At 41.8% G+C, this 25,082-nt stretch overlaps 2 protein-coding genes across 4 annotated transcripts in view; one reads left to right on the plus strand and one right to left on the minus strand.

The window, feature by feature from the left end:
- LOC4816604 (uncharacterized) overlaps positions 1 to 24,732 on the minus strand; it is an 81,845-nt gene extending 57,113 nt beyond the window's left edge. The window contains exons 1-2 of the mRNA XM_033381038.1: positions 24,111 to 24,732; positions 7,735 to 7,787 (exon numbers count right to left, since the gene is read on the minus strand). The gene's annotated coding sequence lies outside the window, so the exon portion shown is untranslated. The remainder of the gene's footprint in view (positions 1 to 7,734; positions 7,788 to 24,110) is intronic.
- LOC6902613 (condensin complex subunit 2-like) lies at positions 1,751 to 4,504 on the plus strand. 3 transcript variants are annotated; one of them, XM_033381032.1, is made up of 4 exons: positions 1,751 to 1,860; positions 1,930 to 2,357; positions 2,418 to 3,905; positions 3,973 to 4,504. In XM_033381032.1, exons 2-4 carry the CDS (start codon positions 2,070 to 2,072, stop codon positions 4,324 to 4,326), a joined length of 2,130 nt encoding a protein of 709 aa, XP_033236923.1. In that variant the 5' UTR covers positions 1,751 to 1,860; positions 1,930 to 2,069; the 3' UTR covers positions 4,327 to 4,504. The 3 variants fall into 3 exon arrangements, with proteins under 3 accessions (XP_033236923.1, XP_033236924.1, XP_033236922.1); XM_033381033.1 differs by having other exon boundaries at positions 1,796 to 1,939; positions 2,014 to 2,357; XM_033381031.1 differs by having other exon boundaries at positions 1,796 to 2,357.
- Positions 24,733 to 25,082: the final 350 nt, after the last annotated feature.

A 25,082-nucleotide genomic window follows, 5' to 3' on the forward strand; every position in this document is an offset into this window, starting at 1 on the left:
GTTTTTGAACATAGAACTATTTTTCCACCCACTGCAGCGGAGTAAAAGTTAGATCTAACAGGAGTGTAGAGGTACAGGCTGTTATAGGCTCTGAGATCTAGGCGCTCATATGGACGTAGAGGCGGACGGACGGATATGGCTCTATCGACTCGGCTATTGATGCTGATCAATGATATTAGTACTCTATGCTGTTACAATCGCTTCCTTTTCGACGTTACACTCATCTAATATACCCTTGGACTCATTTTGAGTATCGGATATATTTATATATTCCCCAAAGATTTTCTAAGTGCGCTCTAAATATTAATTTTATTATAAAATCTTTTAAATTAGATATTAGTCGGATAAATCTTATAAATTGTCATCTTTTTTTCCCTCTGAAAAGGAAAATAATTTGGTCAAATATTGAGCAACAGGTATCCTTGTATTCGGGAGCGCCGCATCTGTGTAGGCTGGCAAATTTCTTGTAGCGCACTATTTCACCCTCCAGATAGTCGTTTGCTCCGCGCAGCTCCCGACGAATGCACTCCATAAGAAAGGTCATGTCACAATGGCGGCTTGTTATCACAGTTCTTCGGAGGTCTCTGGTTTCCACTGATTCGCCGGGGTGCCATCAGTGTTTTGTTGCTCGATCTGCTGCTCCTTCTGTTTCGATACCTTGAGCGCGTTCTCTTTCTGTCTTGGGAATTGCTCTCTATAGGATTGTAATGGACTTTCAGACCTATTTTCTTCATTAAAGTATTTTTTGCTATTGAAAGATGCTGTCGTCTCGAGATATGATGGATAAGCATGAGGGGCCTGCCCGTTGTTGGAGCTCTACTTAAGAATCGAACGTGTGGAAAGGTGGTAGGATCGTAGAAGGTTTCCGTCTGTGGCTGTTGCTGAAATCTCTGAGGTTCTTCTGCCCTGAATACCTGAGGTTCTATCAAAATTCCTTTTGGTTCTTCCATGAAACGCAGTTGTCTATCCACCCAAACAAACCCATTGTGTTTTCTAAAATCGCTTATTAGGAGATTTACCTTAACATCGTAGAGGGCACATCCGGCTTAGGTTTCCTTTTCGTATCGCCGCTGTCTTTTGAACTCCCCCGTTTCTCCTCTGGCTTATCCTCCTTCGTGGAGTTCGTTTTCCTTGGGGCAGGAGCCCAAAAAATTTAAGGATCACAGGATCTGAACTATTTCAGATTTTTAATTTCTTTTTTTATTACTGAAATTTGGAATATGTCAAAATTTTCGAACGAACCAGAACTAATATTTTGAAACTGAAGGAAGGTTTTAGGTGTAGTGCTCTCAGGAGATTTCAAGTATATTTCTAGAGACTCTTCGAAGAATTGGAGGGGAGAGTTCTGTCCGATGAGTTCTATGGATAGTCCTGGCGATGTTTGTGTGGATAGTTTTATGTTAGTTCTAAGGAATTATGGTGATGTTGATGTTGTAAAAAATCGAGGGGAACGTTGTGAGTTGCTGCTGCGACCCTACGAACTCTATATTTATACCCGATTCATGGTCAATATGGCACTCCTACAGCAGACGGCGCACGCTAGATGACGCTTATCATAACCATTACTACTGGCCGATAGATGCTTCATGTTTTCCTTGGAAAATTTTCTTTTTTTCCCCATTTCCCTATCAACAACCTCGCACATCTGTTAATCTCTTTTCTTCTTCATATTTTAGCTTTTTTGCCGCCATGTACGGCGGCAGAGATGTAAAAAATACAAATATCGACGCCTCGCACTGTTATCGAAACTATCGTTGGCCCTTTAACAAATTGTGTGACAGTAAAAATAATTTTTGATATTTACTTTGTTTAAATCATTGAGCTGGAACATTCAAATTGGAAAAAAATTAATATTCATAAGTTGAGCGTGCAAACCGATATTGTGGCATCTTAAACTATAATTTTCGTTTGTTTATATTGCGGTTGCAGCCCTGCGCGTGTAAGTGTGGTTATCTCCATCCCTAGAATTCGGCGTCCACTCTAGGAAACTGTAAATTTCCAATACGAAAATAGTAAAAATCAGGAGAAAAACTACCGTAACCCGTAACTACACACACCCAAGCATTCCAATGACGTCGCCACACTCGGAGACCCCTCTGCCTCGATCTGCGGTGGGCAGCTACCGCAAAAACGACGAGGCCGAGCGGCAGGAGCCACGCCGGCGCACACCGCTGGTCCAGCAGGACACTCGCACGAGTTCAGCTCTCGAGTCCATCGAGGAGAACGAGACGATACGCTCCTGCGTGGATCTGTACAACAAAAATAAGCTGAGCAAAGACAATGTCTGGAATATGTCGTTGATTGATACACTAGCCAATCTAATGGATCGCCATCACAAACAGCTGAACAATTTCAAGGTGCGTTTTATCCCTTCGACCAATATGGAGAGCTCCTAACCCACTTTTCTTCCTTCACAGATGGCTGGCTATTCGCTGGAGGCCTCGGCCAAGATCTACGCCCTGCGTGTAGACTCAATCTACAAAGATGCATTGCGTATATCGGCGGGCTTGAATGGTCGCCTCTTGACGGGCTTACCTGAGGGACCTCCAGGTGGTGGCGAAGGTGCCGATGCGGCTCCCAGTCAACAGCAGCAGGCGGCACCTAAGCCCAAGCGCCAGAAAAGGCATTTTTCAACGGTGATAAAGAACAAGGAAACATTGAATGCGCGTTTGGACATGGTGCCCATGCAGGATGCGGTTTTTGCAAAGCTCAATTCGACGGTGGGTTCCATCAATGCCGCCCATCGCCTGATGCACAACATTCTGCCCAGCGTGGACTCTGAAATGCGGCTACGCACGACCCACAAATTCTGGGATTCGACGGAGGAGACGGATGAGCTCATGGACAGCGAAACGCTGAGTGCTGGCACCAAGGAGTGGGCCAAAGAAGAGTTGTGCAATGCGGAATGGCTGCCTAAGCTGTACAACCATATGGACAAACTAAAACTGCGGCCACTCCACACGGGCTACGTGATAACCAGTGCTCCCAATCCCCAGCCACAGTCGGGATCTATTTCAGAGGCGGCCCCCACATGTAATGACGCTGCTGAGGGGCTGGATAATGCGGACGACTTCGGTGTGAATCCCACAGATATATCCGTAGCATTTGACATGAATGCCGAGTGTGAGCCCATGCCGGATATGGAGGCAAGTCCACCCATTATCCTAGATATACAATCGAATGATTTGCAGGATCTCACCGCCGAGGAGCAGACGCGTTTGAGCAAAACGGCCGGGGTCATTGACGATCTGAGGCCAGTGGATGGTGTGACTAGCCTGGACTACTCTTACAGGCCCATGGACAGAATCCGACAGTTTTGGGCGGGTCCAGCGCATTGGAAATTCAGGCGCACTCGTCCGCTCACCACTCTGGCCGAGACGAATCGACCTATGGCTGCTAAACCAAAGAAAACGGCGGCAGCCACCTCCAAGCGACGCATGAAGAATCTGCACTATGGAAAGTTCAACAAGGAGTTATTCAAGCCCCTCAATGCTTACAAAAAAAAGCAGCGAAAGGTCAATGAAAAGAAATGGGATGCCCGAAAGGTGGTGCGGCCCACAAAATTCAACTTTGAAGCGGATTACTTTTTAAAATACGACTCGGCGCCGGGTATTAAAGTTAGCCAGAGTTTTGGAGAAGCCGATCTCGTTGAGGGACTGGAAAATGATACGGATATGGATGGGGGCTCCCACCACGACGATGCCGACATAGAGCTCTCTGACAACGAACATTTCACCACAGATGAACCTATCACGAACCGAATGTCGGCAGCGGGCATTGAAAATACCATGGACATGATGAATGAGGATTCATGTGAGGATAGGCTCAATCAAAGCCAAAGCATCCATGAGGATGACGATACAATCTTGAAGATATCCACCGAATTTAAGGATGCACCAAGGCAGGTGTGTCTTTGAGGGACATACTATTCCCAAGGGTGTCTAAAATATCATTTATTTGGTTCTTTTTCAGGTCACCAAAGTAATTGTGCCATTTGCGAAGCATGCCAAGGTGATCGACATGAAGAATCTCAAGAAAAGCTGCCATTCTTTGATCCAGAAACAGCTCCTGAATCCTGTCGATGAGACATCGGTACCCTCCCACTCAGTGCCAAAGGAAGAAAGCTACGCGAAGGGTACCGCCAGCTTCCAGGAGGTTTACCGATCCTTGCCTGATGTCTTGAGTGACAAAATGAAAGATTCTCTGTCCCCATCGGTGGCCCTCTATGCGGTTCTCCATTTGGCCAACGACATGAAACTGCGACTCATTCCACAAGAGAATCTAGAGGATTTTCAAATCCGGCAAGTTCTGGAGGACGAAGATTAGAAACTTAGAAGTAATCAATCTCCACACAATTTTAAACACATTTTCATGCACCAAAACATACAAAACACTAAAAGAAACGAAGCTAGGCTCATCTCCAATGTATTTTTGGATGATTTTTTAATTCCATCTCTCAAAGGGTACCCCGTTCTAAGTCCTAAGATAGCCGACAATAGAAATGTGTGTGCTACCCCATATTAACAATAAATTAATATTTTTGAGAGCCCGTGTACCTTGAACCTTTTTTGGGTTTTTGAACATAGAACTTTTTTCCACCCACTGCAGCGGAGACGTTTGTGTGAAATTCTTGAAATTTTTTATTTTAACCAGTAATGGAGATGAGTATACAATCTTCACACCAGAAGACCCCACGGGAAGGCAACTTGGCCGAAACAACTGGGCTATTTATGCTGGGGTCGGAAACGCTTCCTTCTGGACGTTACACACATCCAGTTTCACCAAAAATCTTTCACCCTGTACTCATTTTGAGTGTCGGGTATAAAAAGATAGCTCAATTAAATGGGGTCCGCAATCCGCAATATAAAGCCGCTTAAAGCCCCGTGTAACCAACACTTTATTAACGGCCCCCTTTCTACGCCCCTTTCCGCGCTAATTGCTGCTGTTCGATGTTTTATTTATTTATTCAGGCAGATTTTTTCCCCGTACATACATACATATGTGTGGGTTTATATAGTTTTTTCATTATTCAAGAAGCATCCGTCAGCGCGCAGCAGGACAACTGTCAATTGCAATCTGCGCGGGGGAGCCTCTGATGCTAGCGTAACAAATCCCCCCGTTCCCAGTCCTCTTTGATTCCCGCGTATTTCAGTGATTTCATGTTTGATTTTTTTCTTTTTTTTGATAAACGATTGTGACATAAACACTGACTGCCCTGCACTGTATGGGAAATATTACATATTTATTCTGTGGCTTAATTTGGATTTTGCCCTCCAGTGCCCTTCTTTGGAGCGGGGGCCTGCTGTGTGCTGTCGCCTTGGGGGACTTGGGGGTAATTATATACAGCATTATGATAATGACAGACATCCCCCCTCCACCCCAAAATCAGCCAATTATGGTGGAGGTGTTTGGCTGTCAACACACGAACCGCACGAACGGCATATAAACCTCGAAAACCCAATCCAAATCCGAAATATAAAAAAAAAAAACCCACAGAAACAAAGAGAAGAGCAAAAAAAAAAACGAGACCCAAAAGTCAGACAACAATAAAGTTGAGGAATTGGTGGTGTGTTTGTTCAGTCGGCAAGTGACATGCAATTATTTATACATTAGCCGCGAAATGCGTGAGGGGGCGGGGGGCCCTACTGCAAATCTTTGTTTCAACAGACTTTTATCCGGCCGCCCCATAAAGTAGAAGGAAACTTTTGTAACATTGCGTATACGCAGGGAATACTTGATGGGAGGAGGACATAAGACGCTTGCGATCGCCCCATAAGGAAAAGAGATTTTTTTGTACTTTGTAGGGGAGGAGTATGCTGCAATAATTTTATACTTTTTGGCTGAGGAGTAGCTGCAGACTCTGTTGATCAATACGGTTTTTTTGATGCTTTGCCTTTGCGCCATGTGTGTGTGTACATAAAGAGCGGGGAATATTCTACTTTTTGGTGGTGGAGTAGCTGCTGGATTACTATAATTTTTTTTGGGGATGTAGCTGTTAAAATTAAATACTTTTTGGTGCAGGAGTAGGCTGCCAGCTGCCAGCTGCAGGCTGCAGGAATATTAAAATTTTTCAAGCTAAAGGAGAAGCTAAAAATGTTGTACTTCTTGGTGGCGATATAGCTAGAAGAACTTCATACTTTTTGGTTGAGGAGTAGTCTGCAGGCTCCAGGAATATTCAACTTTTTGGTGAAGGAGCTCCTGCTGGAGTTTTCAACCTACTTTTTGGTGGCGCATCTAAACGCACAATATTATCCCCCTTTTGGGCAAACAATTTGATGAAAATTATAATTATTTGAGGAGGGGAGTATACTCGTACTGATGGCTGTCAATGTGAAAGGATAAGGATGGAAAGCCTTTTGGATAGGTAATGATTCTTTTGGTTAGGCTTTTGGCTAGCTTATATCCAAGATTGTATGAGACTACCAGTGGCAGCAGGAGCTTCATTACGTATTCCGAACAAATATTTTGGTAACCTTTCAACCGAACAGCACAATCTTCAGCTGCCATTCAAGTGAATCCTCCGCTCAAGCGCACCCAACATTCCATAATAATTTATCGAATCTGAGAGCATTACATTACCTGGGCTTTAATGGGGATTCGGGACTCGCATTTCGCTAAAATATTCAATGCCCTAAATGCTGGTGGCAGTCCCCTTTCGGTCTTTCACTCAATTGCTTCATCGCTCACACAGCGAGTCAGTCATTCAGTCGGTTAGCCGCTCAATCGCGGTGTCAGTCAATCAGAAGACCAAACAAATCGGCAGAACGTCAGACGCTGCCAGCAGATAGGGAAATAAGACAATCGCCCACTTCCGGGGCACAGCGCCTTTCTCCTTTTCTCCCTCTCTCTCTCGGTTTCCCTTTTTCCCTTTATGTGTGGCATATGCCATCGAAGCTATCGCTACTTGTTGCTGGTAAACGTTTTCCACTTGTTTTTACAGCCACAAGGATTCACAGAAGGTAGGAATGTGGCCAAAAGAAGGCAGAGAAACGGCCGAGTGGTGTAAAGATACGGCTATAGGGAGTGGTATTTCCACAGAAAGGATGGAGGAATGGTTGCCTAAGCAAAAGCCTACCTCAAGGCGTTGAGTTGAAATTTATGGCATTTGTTTTTCCGCCTCTTGGGAAGAACCCCGCACAAGTCGCAGCAACAAAAAAGAAAACGCGTTTCACGTTTTTGGCTGATTTGAAAAACATTTGAATGGCGCCATAAAATCACTTAAGTGTACACGTTTCAGGACCCCACAGGACTGGCCGATCCATGTGCCGCAGTCGAGCCGTGCCGGCTACCATTTCAATATTTTTTGTGGCATATTTACGGGCGTTGACGCACAGGATTTAAGACCCAATGTTGATGCTGCTGCAGGGGCTGCTGTCGGGTGGCAAAAATTTGTGGTAACGAAAAACCGAATCCCCAGAAACCAGATCGAAAAAACACATTGCACATTTGCATGGGGTGTCAGAGAGACAGACAGAGCAAGAGAGAGAGAGTCCTCCCGTCAAGTGGGAGACAGAATACAAGTAGAAGACCCTCCACAGCATATGGTATAGGCTTCCACTGGCCTTGATTTTGGCACGAATCCTGCGGCTGAAGCACCCTTCTCCACTCCCTCGCAAAAACACTGAACCATATTAAATTTGTTATAAATTAAGATTGATACCGATGCATCCCCTGGGGCACACACACACGCACATGTGCCCCAAAAAAGGAAAAGGAAAATATGCCATGGCTTACCTCCTCTGCTTCTGGTGCTGTCGGGGGAAAAAGCTTCTCAGAAGTACCATTAACTGCAAAAGGAGAGACGGAGAAAATGTTATTATTTGGAAGCCCTTTTCCGAGATTGTTTTTGGTTTATGAATAATGATATGGCTTTTGGTTTTAGTTTCCAGATACTTCTCGGCCTAATTTCGGCTTAGATAGCAGCTACTTGTAGGTTTAGTTATAAGATACTTTCTGGCTTAGTTATGAGATACTTTGGGCTCTTCTACAAATGGATATGAATAGTATTCATTTATTCAAACTAATTGAAAGGGTTTTGGCCATCTTTTTGTGGGTTAGTCTATGAGGAGAAAACAGGGGAAATGGGAACAAATTAATAGGGAATATTTATTTAAAATGATATATTCAAGAAGGAAAGGGAATATATTCAATTAACAAATTTAGAAACTGTTCCGCCAATAAATAAGACTTTATTTATACTTTTTAGAAATATTTTTTATAAATCTATAAATTTTTGGTAACGGCAAAATAGTTTTCAACTTTTTAATGAACTTTTAAATAATTTAAGAATTTTAATACTTTTTTAATTTAATTTTAATTTTTATTAGAATTTTTCCACATAATTTCAATTGCACTTTTTTATTAAATGTTATAACGTTATTAACGCATAATTTTATATTTTATTCGAATTTTTCTTTCAAAATTTATATTTCATTTTTATTTTCTTTATTCTAGGAATATTTTGTACTTAAAAAAAAAGAAATTTTCACATAAAATACAAAATGAAGTAATAAACTAAAAAATAGTTTTTTACTTTATTTTGTATTTTATTTATTTTTGAATTCATTTATTTAAAAAGGAATAATCTTGATTTTATTTCGATAGACCTTAAAGGTTTTTATTACAGACAAATTCGTTTTTTAAACAATGCCCAAAAACCACACTAAGAAATATCCAATAAATGCCGTAATACATCCACTAAAAAATTAACTTTTCTATGAAAATCCATACTTTATGCATAGAAGAAGGGCTTTAAATAGTTCACAGTCCACAGTTCGGTCGGAGTAAGTCAATATTTCGAAAATACGTTGGCTAATTGATGGATTAAGCCGCAGAGGAAGCAACAGTGTCTGTAAATATTGTATGTGGCAGACAGGATCCACTAGTCCTCCACTAGTCCCCTGGCTATACGTTTTTCAATGCCAAAATTGTCCATCGTTTGCCTCCATCGAGGACTTACCTTGACCAACAAATTTGATGGACAAAACAAAGGAGTTAAAAAACCTTAAACCTTAAACGCTGCACAAAAAAAATGTACGAAAATATATGGAAAATGTGAGGTCGAATCGATGGAAAACTACAAGAGAAAACAAAACAAAAAAGGAATCTCCCATCTCCCAATCCTCCAGTTGCTGGAAATGAACTTGAAACTGGCCGGAGGGGAAAAGGGAGCCACAGTACAGTGCCCTCTGCCTCTTCTGCCGCTGGCTCTGGCTCTTGCCAGAAAATCACGCTGCTATTGGGTCTCCTCCACACACAGTGGTGTTTAATCAAGTGTGAAATCTTTAATCAAGTCAACTCCTGGTGGGGCCTCTCCCTCCTATCCCTCCTCCCCTTCGAGTCGAACGAAACTCACGACTGAGTGAATTCCCAGCAGCTGCCGTGGGGCTCGAAATCCCAGTTCGCAGAGTTCCAGTCACAGATCCAATAACGGGGCCAAAAGCCAAATGCAACGCAGCTGTTTTGGGCTCTCTGTTCCGATGCCTCGTTTTCAGTACCTGGTTTGACCTTTTTCTCCCCCTTTTTGACGGGTTTCCCTTCGCCAGAGAGGCCTCCCACGCTTGGACCTCTCACTCGAAGCCCTCAACGCTCTACCTCTGTCCAAGACCCCACTCCTTTCCCGGCCTTTGCTGGTCTTTCAATTAAGAAAAAAAAACAGACCTACCCAGGCCCTGAACTGCACGATTTTGTTGTTGTTGCCGGTTGGCGTTAAAACAAAAAACAACAGCAGCATGTTTTTTTCAGGTCTTTTCCCCCCTTTTTGTTGGCCACTTTTCGAGTGCGAATTATCCAAATTAGCCGTAAATGCTATGACTAAATTAACGGTACAGATATATACACCATAGCCGTGAAAATGTCGGATAAATGTAGGAAAGTGGAGTCATCCGCGGAGAAAGTCTTGAAAGGAAAAAGGAGGAACAGCCGGAGACGAGCATTATGCTTTGGGGAGAAAATGGAAGAAAAATAATAGATTCACAAGTATCTTTTACCAATCTAAAGATTTTTAAGGGTAGCTTTGGTTGCAAAGATGTATCTTGTTCAATTTAAATTCTTTTGAAAGTATATCTAACATTTCAAAGATACATTTAAGGATTCATTCCACCCAAAACCTCTGCCTACAAAATACAAATATGTATCTTTTACTCTTAATCAAAAAAATCTCATATTTTCTTATGCAAAAACCCCCCCAAAAAGTATCTCCAACCTTTCCTTTCACTTTTATTAATTCTCAGTAATTTAAGCCGCCAAAACTCGAAATCTCATCAACTGAATGCCGAATACAAAATGTATCTTCCACAGTCGCCTGTCTGCAGCTGTCGGAAAAAGAAAGAAAAGCCAAAACCAAGACTCCGCACACAAAACACAATGCAAAATACTCTTTCAATATTTTATTCATGGCCATAACACAGCGCCCATGGCTATTTATCTGGCCAAAGCGATGGCCCACACAAAGCAGCAGAAAAGGCAGACCAAACCAGAGGAAAATGAAAAAGCAGAAACTACAATTAAAAAGGGGAAGGAAATTCCAAATCCAAATCCAAACTCAAACCCAAAGATGGAATCGTGAGCCATAAAAGTGGGTCAGAAAAATCTCCGGCTGGTCGATGGGAATGGGAGAGGCATGGGCAAGCGATCTCTGGCCAAATGGAAAATGCGAAAAGCCAGATGGAAATGTGTCGAAAGAACAGAGAGAGAACGAACTTTTGCGATATGCATGCGCAGAATTTTCCCGGCCGGAGCAGAGCAGCCTAAGAGTAAAGTTTTTTATAATCATATGCCCCCCATCCCCCCACCCCACGGAGCGGAGGAAAAATGCGGGAAAAGTTCATTAATTTGCCCGCAACTTTTCTCCGGCTGCCACTTGACTTTGGGGATAGAAATAAATGGTATTACAGGGCAACATTTGTGCCTGCCCCTGCCCATGGGGAAAAAGGGTGGAAAAGCGTGTGGAAATGTACACCCAGGGGAAGGGCAGGGCAAAGAAGGGAAAGGCGTTCTATGGAAAAGCCCAACCATAGGGAAAGTCGTGGTGCATAAATAAACCAAAAAGAGATACAAAATAAAAACAAAAACTGCAGCCGATGCACATTTTATGCAAATAGAAACTTTTGGTGTTGATAGAGAGGGACAGAGCTAGAGTACATTTTCCCCTGTCCACCCACTTCTTCTTGCCCCTCTGGCCAATGCATATGCATATCGCCTTTTCCTATATTTCTACATATTTTATATATACTATATAATCGTATAATCGTACTTGTTCTGTGACCTCCTCCCGAGCCTCAGGGGTGCACTTCACACAACCTTCTGTGGCGTTTTGATACCCTAATCCATGGATTTTTTGGGGTATTTTGGATTCACGTTAGACTTCTAGGACTCCAAAATGCAGGGATTTTTCTTTGGAGTCTATGATTTAAGGGAAAGAAGACTGAATCTCCGTAAAATCTAAGGCATATCGCAACTATGGGTCTCCATACACAGAGGAATAAATATTTTCAAAGATTTAGGCAGGTAGCGCCTCTGTTGTGCTCCCAATCTTATCGATCTTTGTCAACACTGTGGAATCCATAATTGAAAAGATACGGCACTGTTTTCCCCCAATATCTTAGTTGTAATTCCTCGCTATCTATGTATCTATCTATCATATAATCATTCCCATACCTCCTTGCTTTCTGACAACCCACTCTCCCAAAAAAAACATCCTTTAAATCAATAAAAACCCATAGAACCTCTACTTTCACAGATACACTTCCACTTCCCATCTCCTCTTGTGACCCCCTAGGTATCCCCTGGTCGCTACACTCTCCCCCGCTCTACACTCTACATTCACTGGACCCTCTGGGCGGATGCCCTGTGCCACATTCGCATGTTCGTCGTGGTGTTAGCTTTTGTATCTGCGGTTCAGCGAGCGTTCAGCATTCAGCATTTTCTGTGGTTTGTCTTCTCTGAATATTGCTCCCGCTGCTGCAGCCGCTGTCGAGCGTTTCAGGGCATCTGAAATTGATTTTTCATATTTAATGCAAAAGGCAGTGGGAAAAAAACAGAAAGGAAATGCTGGGAAACTGCATGGAAATGGCTGTCGTGGAAGTAGAAGTGCACTTTAGAAGCACATTTTCCCATGGGAGTGCGTGGAAAATCATTGAATGGAATGGTGAATGGAAATGGTTGGAAAATTGATATTTCTTTCTATTCTGGTGGGAATATCCGATTGTTTGCCAAAGAGCTTCTTCCTATGACTAGTATTGCCCTGTGTTTAGGACATCATTTAAATATAAATATAGCCCCCAGAGTATCCCCAAGGCTTTCCACTATCCCCAAGGTTTAATCTACCTTTTGATGGCATATGATATCATTTCCATAGCTGAAAGCAGTAATACTCTCGAAATAACATTGCACAAACGAAGAGGAGTCCATAGAAGCCACAATCCATGAGATACAAGAGTAGCGGCGGCGGTGGCGGCGACAACAACCTCGTAAATAGAAACAAAATACAGCATCATTTACATCGTACATCATATACGGAGTACGAATGCGAATACGAATCCGAATAGGAGTATAAAGATATGCAGATGTCGTCCCCCGAGCTGTCTCGTGCATAAATACAAATGTAGATGCATCCAAGAGATACAATTGCTATGGCGAATGCTGCTGGTGCTGCTGTGGTGATGATCGGGATATTGAAGCACTTTTTTTTGCACCGCTTATGCAAATAATTTCGTTTCGCTTTTTATGCATTTATGCGACCAGCTACGATGATGATGACTTTGACTGTGAAAGAAAAACCAGGGAGGAGCAGAGAAGGAGGGAAAAGCAGGAGCAAACGGAGGCACAAATGTTGGAGTAGGAGGCATGTACATGTATGATGATGACGATTACAATGACTCCAAAGACGCTGTGGCTCGTCGCTTGTCGCTTGTCGCTTGACTGAAAGCGTAACCGCGCGCACGCGTTCATATACGAGATATGTATATATTTTCTTGAACTGGAGCGAAGCTTCCTCTGACGGTGGAGAGGGGAGCGAAGTGCAATGCTCGGGAGTTAGTCAAGCAGTCAATCAAACATCCAGCCAACAGTTAGAGTCAACACTTGAGATGCATTCGCACTTGAATCTTGAGGTTGTGTGGCAGAGGCACAGCCAGAGGCTGTAGCTATATCTGAGACTGCGGTAGAGGCTGAAACTGATTCAGAAGCCTGAGGTTTCTGCAGCCAGAAGGTTTTTGCTTTGATGTTCGACTGTCATTTCATGCGTCAAGAACGTTGTGGCTGTCTCCTGGTGTGGCATCGACAGCGAAACCTCAGAAACCAATTCAATTGTTTGATTATCGCGTGCAGAGGGCTAAGCAATAGATATATAGATAAATAGCCATGGGCACCCATGGGGTTACGCTAACTGTAGCTGTCACTGCGCGAGTGTGTATCTGTGTGTGTCGTTGCTCATTGCACAGCTCGTAAAAAGCTCATTAAACAAAATGCTGCTGACAGACGCGACAAACAGACAGACAGACGTGACAGACAGGCAGAATGTTTAAATACAAAAAAGAAGAACAAAATTCACATAAAATCTGGTGACGAATGTAACTGTAACTCTCTCTCTCTCTTTCTCTCTCTCTCTCTGTCCCGTTTGTTCTTTCGTTCGCTGTCAAAATAATTACAAAAGCCTGTGACATGTAATTAAAGTAAAATGCGTGCACACGAGAACACGAGAACACACAGAATGCCACACGCTTGCTATCCGCAAGATACCCACGAGAGAGGGGCAAACTCATATCCGAAAGATACAACAAACGACAGGTACCTGCACACAGGTGCTTAATGGGGCGCCCCTGCCCCCTCTCTCTCTCTAAAGAAGGAATGGGGCGGGAGATACAACTAAATTTGATTAACCCAAATACGACCGCGTTTTATGCCCTCTGTTTTTCGACCAGTTCCCAGCTGTTTTGTTGTATCTTTTGGCCTTCTTTTTATGCCTCTTCTTCCTGTATCTCTTGGCCCTCTCTTTATCCCCTGCTGCCTGTAGCCCCTGTATCTTTTGCTGATGTCATTTTCATTCATCATTTTATGGTGCCGATGGCTCTCTTTTTCACTGTCGCTGTCTCGCGGCATTGGCCATTTAATTGAACGGCAGGCCCTCCCCCCGCCCATCATCACTTGAGTGATCCATAAAGTTATTGCTTTTCCCATTCCATAAACCGATGAAAACCCCAACCTTTAGATCCAGTTAAAGCCATCAAAACTTTATTATCGCTCTTTGATGGCATTGAAATGCATCTTCTGAAGCGTTGAATGTTTGAATGGCTATAGGTTCAGTACAGGGTCCCCTTCCATATACGATTGGGTACTGAAACTATCCATACTATGTACAATGTGGGGTTAGCGTGGTCGAAAGACCCTGAACTTCATAGTTTTGTGGGGGTTTTAGGGCGCCGTAATTCCATAATTAATCTGATTATGATCTAATAATGGTCTAATAATGCTGTACTTATGGTTTCGTTTCTCTATGAAGAAGCAAGGTCGGGGCCCACTGAAAATAGGTCTACTTTTCACATGAAACTTTTGATTTTTAATTTGTGTCTTTTCGAGGGGTTTTCGCTGTGTAGAAATTGTACTCTGCACAAAGAGATATTTTTTCTCTGGGAATTGTATCTTTAGAAAGGGTTTTAATAGGATGTATCTTTGCAGGTTTTTGTAGGGGGTTTACTTCTGAAGATTGTAGCTTTGGCTGGGGTTTTATGTCTCAAGAAATTGTATCTTTATTAGGGTTTTTTGGTGTGAAGAACTTGTATCTTTTGGAAAGGTTTCCACTCTGAAAATATTGCATCTTTCGTGGGGTCTATCCTCTGAAGAAATTGTATCTTTTGAAGGGTTTTATACTCTGTAAGCAATTTTCTTTGAAGAGGTTTTCCTTCTGAAGTAGCTGTATCTTTTGGAAGTTTTTTCCATCTCAACAAATTGTATCTTTATGTAGAAATTGTAACTTTTGGAGGGGTTTTTACTCCAAGAGCAATTTTATCCTTGAGTACCTGTATCTTTTATAAGTTTTTTCCCTCTCAATAAATTGTATCTTTATTCCATGTAGAAATTGTATCTTTGAAGTATGTCTGCACTTAATAGCAATTGTATCTTTCGAAGTGGTCTGAAGCACCTTGGAGAATGTATCTTTGGAGGGTTTTGAAGAGCTTTGAGGGTTGTATCTTTAAAGTGGAATGTGGAGCACTTGTTCAAAGTGTTTTCCTGCTAATTTCCACATCATTGCACACAGATTTTTAAGCAAAATCCTCTATTGGCTACTTAACTGGAAATCAAAAACTATATGAAAACATTTTTCGGGAAAACTTTTGTGGCTTTCCAACTTCTGCCACAAACTGGCTGCAACCCAAAAGATACTTCTGCCGCAAAAAGAGACGAAAATAATTGCTTAATCAAGTATTTATTATACCATATTTTGCTTTGTGATGGAGATACACGTACGCACGTTGAACATATTCATTTTCATTTTCATTTCCCATTTCTCAATTCTTTTTTGTCCCTGGCCATTCGTAATCCATTTAACCTGTTCAATTATTTGTGTCGATGATTCCGACTCCCCCCTCCACCTCCACAGCAGGTGGACAAATGATTCCATTCGCACACGCACTCTGTCCAGAGCTCTCTTTGCACTTGAAAATGTTCCCATTTTCCTCCCGTTTGCCTCGTATTATTATTGATATAACAAAAGGCACGAGAACCGAAAATTGTGACATACATAGGGGGTGGTGAGGGGGTAGGGGGTGGTTGCAACGCCCAGCCAAGCGGCAACTAAAACATAATTAGTGCGTGTGTGGATGTGTGTTTGTGTGCACTTGTCCATAGAAAGAACAGAGCATAGAACACACAGGGAGCCATGCCTCTATGGCCACTGACTGCACAGTAACAGATACAATTGTATCTGTATCTGGGCATGTATCTGGTTATGTATTTATGCATGTGCACGTCGTTTACAGGCACCAAAAAACCCCAGAGCAGTGGAAACCGACAGAAAGATACCTGGGATTATATCGAAAGATACATGGATTCTTAGTTTTCTTAGATTGGTATCTTTATCAGATTGCAATGAATTTTAAAATATATGTAGATACAATCATTAATTTTGATGTACCTATAGGTGAAATGGTGATTGCCACAGGATTTTTTTCTGATGCCGCAAAAGAAGGCACAACCGTTAAGGCAGCTTTAGCTCTTAGAACTTTTAAAAAATAGTCGTTTATTAGTAATATATCTTCTATTCGTTGCTTACCTATCCACAAATACATCATCCCCACAGAAATACCGCGTATACAAATTCTGAAAACATGAGGAAAAACAATTGAAGGCAACATTGTAGCCAACATGTAGCCACGACAACAGCGAACGACAAACAGCAACAACATCCACTGACAACTCAAAAACACGGCATAATGCGACACAAAGTTCCGCTAGAATGCCCAGGGCCCAGGGCCTGAGCCCCTGCAATCCCCTGCACTCCCCATCCCCCTCTCCCAAAACACTTCTCCCTGCTGCCAGTGCCGCTTGCATCCTACCATCTGCTCGTTCGTTTTGTCGTTCGTTCGAGTGGGGAGAAAGGTTCTGTTCGGGGTTCGCAGTTCTCGCTGGCTGTTTGGGTAATTGTTTGGCCGTAACCAAAGAGCAAACACGGGCAACAAGCAACAACCATCAAACAGCAAACATCGGGACTGGGAATGGGAATGCCAGAACGAAACTTTTTGGGCAAGCGGCACTGCAACTGCAACGGCCACGGCAATGGCAAGTGCAGCGGCCCAAGCAGCGACTTGGGTCACGAGTTTGGCCAAAATACATACAACAACTGCAACAACAAAAACAACCTTAAGTCTGTGCAACTGCAACTGCAATTTGAGATCTCCGTAGGTGCACTGCCAGCAGCAGGGAGTCCATTAGCTAATAGGAAGGAGTGTGCTTTGTGCTGTGTTTCCTTCATCGAATGAGTGTAAATGTGCACTGAGAACACTGAGAGAAATTGATGAGTATTAACATTCATGAAAATTCATGTATAAAATAATCAAAGATTTAAATACACCAACCGGTGAGAAATCGGTAAGAAATCATTGAGAATACAAAAAATATATTGAAAAACTACAAAAAATAATTTGGAAATCGATAAAAAAAAACATAATTTAGAGAATGATATCAATTTAAAAGAGATATATGATAAATTAATAGCAAATAGTAGAAAACAAAGACAACAATCAGAAGAGCAAATTAAAATGATGCAAATTAACCGGTGAATAAATTGAAATAATCAATAAATTGATAACTAAAAATCTATAAAAATAATCAATAAATCGATTGTAAAAATTCTTATTTATACAAAATTATTGTCCCAATAATACTAACTGAAACTAATTTGTATACAATTTAAAGTTATATCTTTCAAGATATCACGACTCTTCCATTGACCATCCCAAACATCCTGCTTCATAATAAATATATCCTGTTTTCCCGCAGTGCATTTTAGCTCTTCCCAACAACAAACCATCACAGCAGATAGTTTCACGGAGGACTCGTACTCGTAGTCAAGGCACTTGATTAGAGTTCACCAAAGAACCAATGAACGAACGACCGAACGAACAGCACAGCCCTAATGGACATGCAACTGTTTTCCAGCTGTGGGTCGGGTCGTAGAATCTGCCAACATGTTCTGTTCCGTTCTGAACAGTTCCTTTTGCCAAATTGATGGATGCCATGGCCCATGCCCCCAGCAGATAGATCCCTGAGGCTGAAGCTGAAGCTGAGACTCAATCAAAGCGTGACAGAGCGAACTACTCGTACAGCCTGAACTACACACAGAAGGGGAACGCCAGACACACAGACATACTTTTTCGTTCCAGCACTGACCTCACGCTCCAATAAAGCAGGGGGGGCTGGGGTTCTCAACCCTTCCTTCAGCTTGGAGCTCATTTAATAAATTTTTAAACGAGCTCTCCCACTCCACACTCCCAGCACTACAAGCACTTGTATATGCTGCTCTGTTCATGTTTTAGCGATGTCTTTTACCTGATTCACATTTCATTCGTTTGACATAGTCATAAGTTCTGGCAGAGCGAAGAACGTGACAGATAGACAGACAGGCAGCCGGCAGGCGGTCTTCATTCAAGCGAACGAAGCGAAGCGAAGGGCCCCAAAGTGTTTGATGGAGTCCCACCATTTAACCCCATCAAAAAGGGGCAGGCAGCATTTGTTATATGAACAAAAACAGGGTTAAATGTGGCATGTGGCATGTGAAGCTCTTTGGCTGTGGAAACACAAGCAAATCAAATGAAAAACTTTATCCGATTTGGTCAACAGAAAAGAGGTTGCAGACAGCTTTTGGGTTGCAGGGAACTAAGGGAATTATGGAGGAATATTGGGCCAAATGATCACTTAGACCTTCGATTGAAATTCTCTGAAATCTTAAACATATTTCCTATCGAATAATACGACAGGAAGCGTTCGAGTGGCACATCAAATAATATTACGACTCGTATATCACGTTCTATAAGTCATTCATTATAAAAATGATTCATGTATTATATATTACATCGGCGCAGATCCAAAGAGTAACCGAAAAGAAGAGACAAAAATTTCCAGGGAAATTCTCATCCCAAAAGTCGGGGTACAATCTTACATTTCTGAGAATAATTCGTTATGTACGCGTATTGGAATACCTTTTGAATTACAGCGACAGGAAGTGCTCCGCTCCAGTTACTTATGAGGCAAAAAAACTATTAAAATACTTGGAGAAACTTGTAGAATTCGTACTACATCACGTTCTATCCAAATAGTTGATTCATTCATAATACTTCATAGGCATTAGAGCAGAAAAAGACTGAAAAAAGGCAGCCAAGAGCCCCAACAAATATAAGAAGAAATCTCGGAAGAATCCCAAATTCGATCCTCCACCCCTTTTTTTCTGTGCATTACAGATACGAGTACGTACACGGAAGTTCATGTATCGCCCCCAAAAAGTTATGGCATGCAAATGTTCTTTTACTTTTTCTTTTGGGATTAGCATAAGCGTGTCGTCTGGGAAAATTCTTTCCCTTTTGTTGAAGAAAATTTATTGTGAAAACAAAATTAAATTAATGAAGCAGAAACGAAAGGGAGCCGCGTCTGCTGGAGGAACTTTTTGTTCTTTTAAGGCTCTTTAGGCTTTTTGTTTGAGTTGCAATTGTGAGGCGTAGGGAAAAGTGGGCAAGGGAAGCCCCTTTGGGAGCGCCCACATCCCTTTTATGTTTTTAAGAAGCTGTTGCCTTCAGACCAGCTGGCCAATATTCGTATATTTTATGGCTTATCAATTTCTGGGGGAGGACACGTGTTAGGACAAGGGTCAGCGACTGCTAAAATCAGAGACGGTATTCCCTTCTCAAAGGACCCTTCGGGGACTGTTGGCGTAAATTCAATTAGCAGCTTCAGCTTCGATGGCAGGATGGATATTCAATGTCTCAGGACAGATTTCCCCACATTCTCCCATTCAGAAAATATTACGCGACCTAAAGGCTGTCTGTGTTTTTGTTTCCAGTTAAAATTTTAATTAAATTGCATCGCCTGGCCTGCGAATATTTTAATATATATTTTCCCCTTTGTCCAATGGCAAGCTTTGCGGGGGGAAATCTCTCAAGAGTACAAAGGAAATGGTGCGGTGATGGGACGGGGACGGGTAGGAAGCACCTCCTGTCGTGCTGTGGAATCTGCCTGTTTGTCTTTCTAATTAAAGTTGTAGTTGCAGTTGTATCTTCGAGATACTTTGTGTAAATCAAAGAGCAGAGCCAGGAGTGTCCGTTCAGCACATTGTTTACGCACCTGTTCCGCCAACGGGGACAGCCCCTACAACAATTTGTTGCGCTTTAATAAAGCTAATTGCTTCTAGAGATACAGGGAGAAAGAAAGAGAGAGAGAAAACTCTTCTACTAATAGATTTGTGAGCTAATTAAGGGGCTAGCTGGAAGGGCTTAAAAAACTAAGAGGGGGCTAAGAGCAAGAAAGAGCGGTACTTGATTCAGTAGCTTTTGCTTTGAGTTGGCTTTTGATATTCATAATCCTTGAGCAAGGGAACGTGTGGCTCTCTGGCGACTCTCAGAGGTAGCGCCTGCATTAAGGAGAAATTTAATTTATACAAAATAGCATTTATGAGTCTCTTAAATGCCTTTCCAACCATCAAATGAGCACTTCTTAATCACATTTGCATATTCAAACATTGACTTTTCCCTTAATTTGCTGTTTACTCTAATTAATACTGAAATAGATACTCATATCCTTGGCTTCTTTATTGACTGACATGGAATATGTAATTTTACAAAAATGTTATCCATAATTAAGACAGGTGTCAAGCCTCCTGTAAGCCTACTCCTAATTGAAGGGCTCTCCACCTTCAACACCGAGCCCAAACCCCACTCTTGGGACGCCATTCCATTTCTGTGCCACCTCCTCCTCATCAATAGAAGCAGCAGCAACAGCCTCCGCAGGCTTCAGGGGGCTGTGGCTCTGTGGCTCTGTTGATTTTGCAATTAACACGGCAGCTAATCAATTACACCCTCAAACACGAGGCACAAGACACAAGACACGAGACACCTGTTCTCACCTGCCAAAACGTTGAATCAGACGAATGAAGACCAATCAGAGAAAGAGCCAGGCAGAACCATTGGAATCCTCTTTGGGAAAAGTCAATAAAATTAACATCACATGAATGAGGGAAAATGTGCGACGGGCAGGCAAAAACTTAAAAGAGTGAAAATGTGTTGGCAGGCAAAAATTGAAAATGAAATGGAAAAGGCCACAGACAATCGACTGTTGCTGTTGCTGTTGCTGTTGCTGCTGTGGCCCACCGATGATGGCGGAAACGAAAGCAATCTCTCGCCAAACTACGATACGATGCGATACTCGACTCGTGTCAATGGAAAAGCATCCGATTGAATGCGTATACGTAATTTTTGAGTTGACAATCACTTTGACATTTGCTTCCTGTTTTATCGGCGGCGGGCACTTCTCGTATTTATAGCCAACGGCGGCGGTTGTTGCTGTGGCCCAAAGCTGCATCTTTCCGAGCATCGATTTTTCGCTTATTGTCACTCAAAACAATTTGCAGACATTATTTAAAAGAGGAGCAGCTGGTCCTCCCCTTCCGCCATGTGGTTTGCTCTCGGGATGCTCTTCCGCTCATGTGAGATATAGGATGGTCACTTCGTTCGTGAGACCCCAGCAAAGGAAGCCAAAAAGGAGACGCAGCTGCCGAAAGTTGTCTCAAAGATGGTCTCCCAAAAGCGGATTATGGTATTTCATTGGGAGAGCATCTCCTTAAACGTTTCATTTTGATGGCTTACTAAAGCGTTTAAAGGGTAATCCCATTACTGTAAGACTTGGCCAGTATCTTTTTATTGATCTTTCCCATTTTGTGGCTGCTTAAATATGTATATGTACTCTTGCATATCAGAGGAGGAGTACATGAATGTAAGCACGACTTAAACAGAAAAGTATCTGCATGAGATTAAGGTACATTAACCGCCATAATGCACATGCAGTTATTCCATGAATTCCTTCTCAAGGGAATTCCTCTTTCGTGTTGTGGTTTATTTTAGCTATTTTTTTGTAGTATTTCTAAGTATTTTTTGTTTTATACATATATTTAAAAAATTAATACTTAGAGAAAGTTAATTATTTTTCTAGTATTTTGTAATATTTTGTTAGTATTATATAGGTGTTTTTAAAATGTATATTTCTAGAATTTTAATTTTATTTTTCTAATATTTTCAAACTATTCTTCTAGTATTATTGTAGTATTTTTCTGTACTTCCTAAAAAAGTACTAGAATTCCATTGACAGTCGTTCGCAGGAATCCATAATCTTTCTCTTTAGATATCCACATTATTTCCATTTTAATTCCCAGACGTCATCTGCCATATCCCCTTTTCTATTCGAACAGATATCCCCATCTATCTGAACCTTCATCTTTTCGTGTATTCCCTTTGGATATCCTCGTAGCCCTCCCGTATGTATTTCAACCCTAAATGTAACTCACTTTCGTGTGACTCCCATGCAAATTGCATCCATCCAGCCATCCCATCCACGCGACCTATCTCTAGGTTCCACATTCTGGCCGAGTCCACATTCTGTTTGGCCAAGTGCCTTATCTGCCGCGCCCATCACCGCCTGCCAGTCGTCGCCGTCGTCGACTTGCCGAGACATCGTCTGGACGTAGTCTGCAGCAGAAGATGGAGCTGATTCGTATTCTAGAGCTGAGACTGCAGATGGGGGCTGAGCTGAGAGTTGATTCTCTCTTGCTTCAGCAGAAGATGGAACTGCATCTATGGCTGGAACCCAGAGCTGTGGCTGTGGCTGCTGCTGCTGCTGTTGCTGCTGAAGCATCGCCTGTCCGACGTTTGGCTTAACAAGTGATAAACTTGTCGCTTGTCTACGTCCGCCATCCCATCCGCACGTTGTTGTCGCGTCTCGTTTTAAGTCCTTTGCCATTTTATTATTCTCGTCCCTCACACACAGATGGACGGCCCCAAACGCCTCTGCACAGAAAGAGTACTCAAGAAGCTATTTGCCCCCCAATCCCTCTCTCAATCCCACTTCCCAGTTTCTGTCTCTTTCTCTGGGGCAGCACACTCTGGTGCGCTGTAAATAGTTAAGTACAAATTGCATGGCTAATTTGAGCTGTTGCATAAGGCTTAAAGAGCACAGACACTCATGCAACACACTCTCTACCAAAAGTTGACAACCTTTGCATTATACGAAGGTGTAAAGTGCCAGAAGATTTAGCATGAGTAATGAGGCGTTGAAGAGCTCTCTGGCTCCCCCAGATCTGAGCAGTGTGAGGGCCATGAAGTAGGCAAGTTTATTAGCCAACTGTCAAGTGAAATTATTTCGACACATACCCCCAGTACCCCCAATCATCGCCCGTGTGTGTGGAGAACAAAAGCTACAGAACAAATGAGCAAACCATGAAATATTACTTCCAGTCAAGGAACTCTAGAGACAGAATTCAACAGAATCCCAAAACTGGAATCCTAACGGCTAAAACGGGTTGCAATATATTAGAAATGGTACTACTTTTCAACACCATTCGGATTTCAAGGGGCTTAGCTTCAACCTCTTATCTTATTTCAGCAATTTTTTTATGTTTTACTATTTTTTGAGTATTTTTTCTGGTGTTATCCAAAAATTTGTTAAAATTTTACAACACATACATATTTTATTTCTTATAATATATCAGAAATCTTCTTGAATTTATCTATTAGAATATGCATGTTCTGGTTTTTTCTAGTATTTTAGATTTTTCTGGTATGGTACCTATGCGGTAATATCTGGTATTTATTCTAATATTATTCTGGAATTTAAATTATATTTGTATAGCATTTTTTGTGCTATTTATTTTAGTATTTTCTTATATATTTATGTGGTCATTTTCTGGTATTTATATAGTATTATTCTGAAATGTATCTAATATTTCTATTGAATTTTTGGTTGTATTTGGTTTATTATTTACTGGTATACTTATATTTTTAGGTTTTTTATGCTTTTTTTATTTTTATGTTTTATTATATTTTTGGTACTTAAATATTTAAATAAATATTAAAATAACTAAATCTCTTTGCGCCTTCTTATTCCCTCCTTTTAAAGGCCATCCTATCCCATTTATTTTCTTCTTCTCACCCACTTCAAATATCAGCTTACAATTTGTACAGCTTTTTTATTGGTGCAGAAACTTTTTCACCTAAGAAGTTTTTCGTGTGACAAGAATAAAACTCAAACAGAAAAACACTGCCTAAAGAACTTTCGTGGGAAAAAATGCTCAAAAAAGAGACGAACGTAAATAAACACGAATTCTAGAAATATACCAAATATTTGAAGCACTAATTTGAAAAGTCCATCATAGATTTCCGTCAGCGTTTAGCTAGTGATATATCTAAATGTAAATACGAATGCCCGAAGCATCAATTATCACAATTGCAGCTGCAGAAATTATAATATTTCTCACACCTTCCCCAGAATTGAACCCAGTTCTTCTGCAACATCTGGTAGCACACAGCCTCCACCCTTTTCGAACCCACTAACCGACAAAGCAGTTGAAAGTTACTCACAATATTCTGTGGCTGGTCTGGGGCTTTGTTTACAGCTCCATTAGCATGCAGGCTCTGCTCGGGGGCAATTTTAACTTCATTTTAATGTGGGCTTCATCTATTTGTTAGATTTCTTGTGTGTTGTTTGCTTCAGGTATTAACCGTTTTCTTTGCACGTTCTATAAACCAATTGGAGCACTCACTTTTACACTCACTTTACACGTACTTGAGGGAGGGAAATAAATACTCTTGTATTTTTTAGAGACTTCAAAATAAATATATATATTTTTTGCTGATAATTTCCATAAATTATGGGCTTAAAAATAACACAAATTTAATGTTGTTGCGGTTAATGTTGGGTTTACCCATAGCTTCAAAACAAACCATAGACCGCTATTTGTAGTTACGACAAACAATATTATGTTTTTTTTTACACTTTTACACAATTTTGTACACAAATTTTTGTTGCTTTGCATTTGTTTAATGGTGCGTTATTTTGTTCAAAGAGATAATTGATGTAGGAATTGCAGTAGCACTGCTACCAGTAGCAGTATTTTTTTGTTTTACGAAAGCCACAGAGACGACAATCCGCACGCGGCGAAACTCGTTTTTCGAGTGAGCGGACGAACCAAAGCTTGAGGTTCCGTTCGCTGTAGATTGAGATACGGACTGTATCTGTTTGAGGCAAACATGTTGCAGTTCGATGGGAGCTTCGCTGTGTGTGCTGTGTGGGTGGGCAAGCTGTTGCTGTGCTGCTTCGGTGCTGCTGTTGTGCTGTTGCTGGCTGCTGCATGTGCGCCTCATATTAATTGCTGCATTTACCAGTTGCGTCTGTCGCCCACACACATAAAACAAACGGCAAAAACCACGTTGTTGCTGCAACAAATTTGAGTATGCTACTGGGGGCCTGACCCCCGCCACAGCCAGAGCCACAACCACGCCAAAACGCCTACATAAGAAGGGAACAGAAAACATACTACGGAGAGCGGCACA

This window comes from Drosophila pseudoobscura, chromosome 4, assembly GCF_009870125.1.
Source record: "Drosophila pseudoobscura strain MV-25-SWS-2005 chromosome 4, UCI_Dpse_MV25, whole genome shotgun sequence".
Taxonomy (NCBI): Eukaryota; Metazoa; Arthropoda; class Insecta; order Diptera; family Drosophilidae; genus Drosophila; species Drosophila pseudoobscura.